Genomic DNA, 1,512 nt, shown 5'->3' with positions numbered 1-1,512 from the left:
AGGTGGGTTCGAGTAGCCAAGACAAGAGCCAGGCTAGGGGGCCCGCTATCTCACGTGCAGACGTTGATTGCGTATCAAGACGGATCGTCAAGTTGGGAAAACAAATTGACGAGTTAAAGAAGAGAGGGGAGATAGTATCCCAACACAGGAACTCACCATTCTGTAACCAGATTCTGACAGAAATTGTTACCCCAAATTTTAGGATGCCGGACCTACCGAAATATGATGGAACAAAAGACCCCTTGGAGCATCTAGCAGCATTCGATATGGTAATGAATCTTTATGGGCAATCGGGCCCAATTAATGCTAAGCTATTTGTTACGACTTTGACAGGTAAAGCTTAGGAGTGGTTCACTAACTTACCACCTGGAAGCATTGAATTGCACGAACAACTCGTGTAGAAATTTTCATTCCACTTCGCCAGCAAGAGGAAACAGAAGCGATCGGCGATTTACCTTTTCACCATAAGACAGCAAGACAATGAGGGATTGAAGAGCTTTATGGGACGTTTTAACAATGAGACACTGGAAGTACCAGATTTAAAGATCGATATGATGGTCAGTATCCTAATTCACGGGCTGAAGAAGGGTGCACTTGCTTCTGCATTGGCTCGAGACCCCCCATCTGATGTTGAGCAGCTTATGTGTATGGCACAAAAGTATATAGATGAGGAGGAAATGAATGCCATGAAAGATGGCGAATGGAGGATCGAGCATGGTAGAGATCGAGGACATTATGATAAGGATGACAGACGACCAAAATATGAATGGAACAAGGAGCCCCATTACCAACAAAAGTATCACAAGTACACCCCCCTCAACACAACGAGAGCAAAAGCGTTGCTTCTGGTTGAAAGAAAAGACGTGCTTAGATGGCCAAAAACCACAAGGGTCACTCCCGCCAAGAAGTATTCGAGCAAGTACTGCCGATTCCACCATGAGCGGGGCCATGATACTGAGGAATGCTACCAACTTAAAGACGATATCAAACGGTTGGTTCGTTAAGGATACTTCCAGAATCAAATATTGAAGAATTACTAGCATCGAGGCCGTCACAGCTGATCTCGGAGTCAGGAGAGACGGGCAGAAAATGGGATCGTTGCAGGACAGAACGCTCAGAACAATGCGTCTGTGAAAGGCGTTATACACATAATAGCAGAAGGATCAGACACAGGATATTCGAGGAGAGCAAGAAAAAAGATTGAACTAAAAGTAGGCGCGATCGCAAGTAGACAGATTATGAACATATCACAGGAATCGGACATCACATTTGGTGCTCAGGACCTGAAAGAGAAAATCGGGGACGATAATGACCCAATGGTAATCAAGATGGACATAGCTAACTTCACGGTCCATAAAGTACTGGTGGACAACGGAAGCTCTGTAGATATTATTCTCAAAAAGGTGCTCATCAAGATGGGTCTGGGCAATGTTAGATTAAACCCCGTGAACTCGCCGTTGGTCGGCTTCGGGAGGGAGTGAACTGGATTCATTAGGTACGATCGAGCTACCC

The 1,512-nt window shown here is 45.2% G+C and overlaps 1 protein-coding gene across 1 annotated transcript; it reads left to right on the top strand.

Annotated features, from left to right (window-relative positions):
* Positions 1-203: 203 nt before the first annotated feature.
* Positions 204-1,481, top strand: LOC105155274. Its single transcript, XM_011071148.1, has 3 exons — positions 204-269; positions 402-995; positions 1,074-1,481. Exons 1-3 carry the CDS (start codon positions 204-206, stop codon positions 1,479-1,481), a joined length of 1,068 nt encoding a protein of 355 aa, XP_011069450.1.
* The last annotated feature ends 31 nt before the right edge of the window (positions 1,482-1,512 follow it).

The sequence above is a fragment of the Sesamum indicum genome, unplaced genomic scaffold (assembly GCF_000512975.1).
Source record: "Sesamum indicum cultivar Zhongzhi No. 13 unplaced genomic scaffold, S_indicum_v1.0 C01219, whole genome shotgun sequence".
NCBI classification, from domain to species: domain Eukaryota; kingdom Viridiplantae; phylum Streptophyta; class Magnoliopsida; order Lamiales; family Pedaliaceae; genus Sesamum; species Sesamum indicum.
This window is presented reverse-complemented; position numbering and strand designations above follow the sequence as displayed.

Bases quoted from the DNA above. Each gene is read 5' to 3' on its own strand.
- LOC105155274 (XM_011071148.1), top strand. From the start codon at position 204: ATGCCGGACCTACCGAAATATGATGGAACAAAAGACCCCTTGGAGCAT. The intron at 270-401 runs GTAATGAATCTT...CAACTCGTGTAG, and splicing joins ATCTAGCAGCATTCGATATG to AAATTTTCATTCCACTTCGC. The intron at 996-1,073 runs GTTCGTTAAGGA...TCTCGGAGTCAG, and splicing joins AAGACGATATCAAACGGTTG to GAGAGACGGGCAGAAAATGG.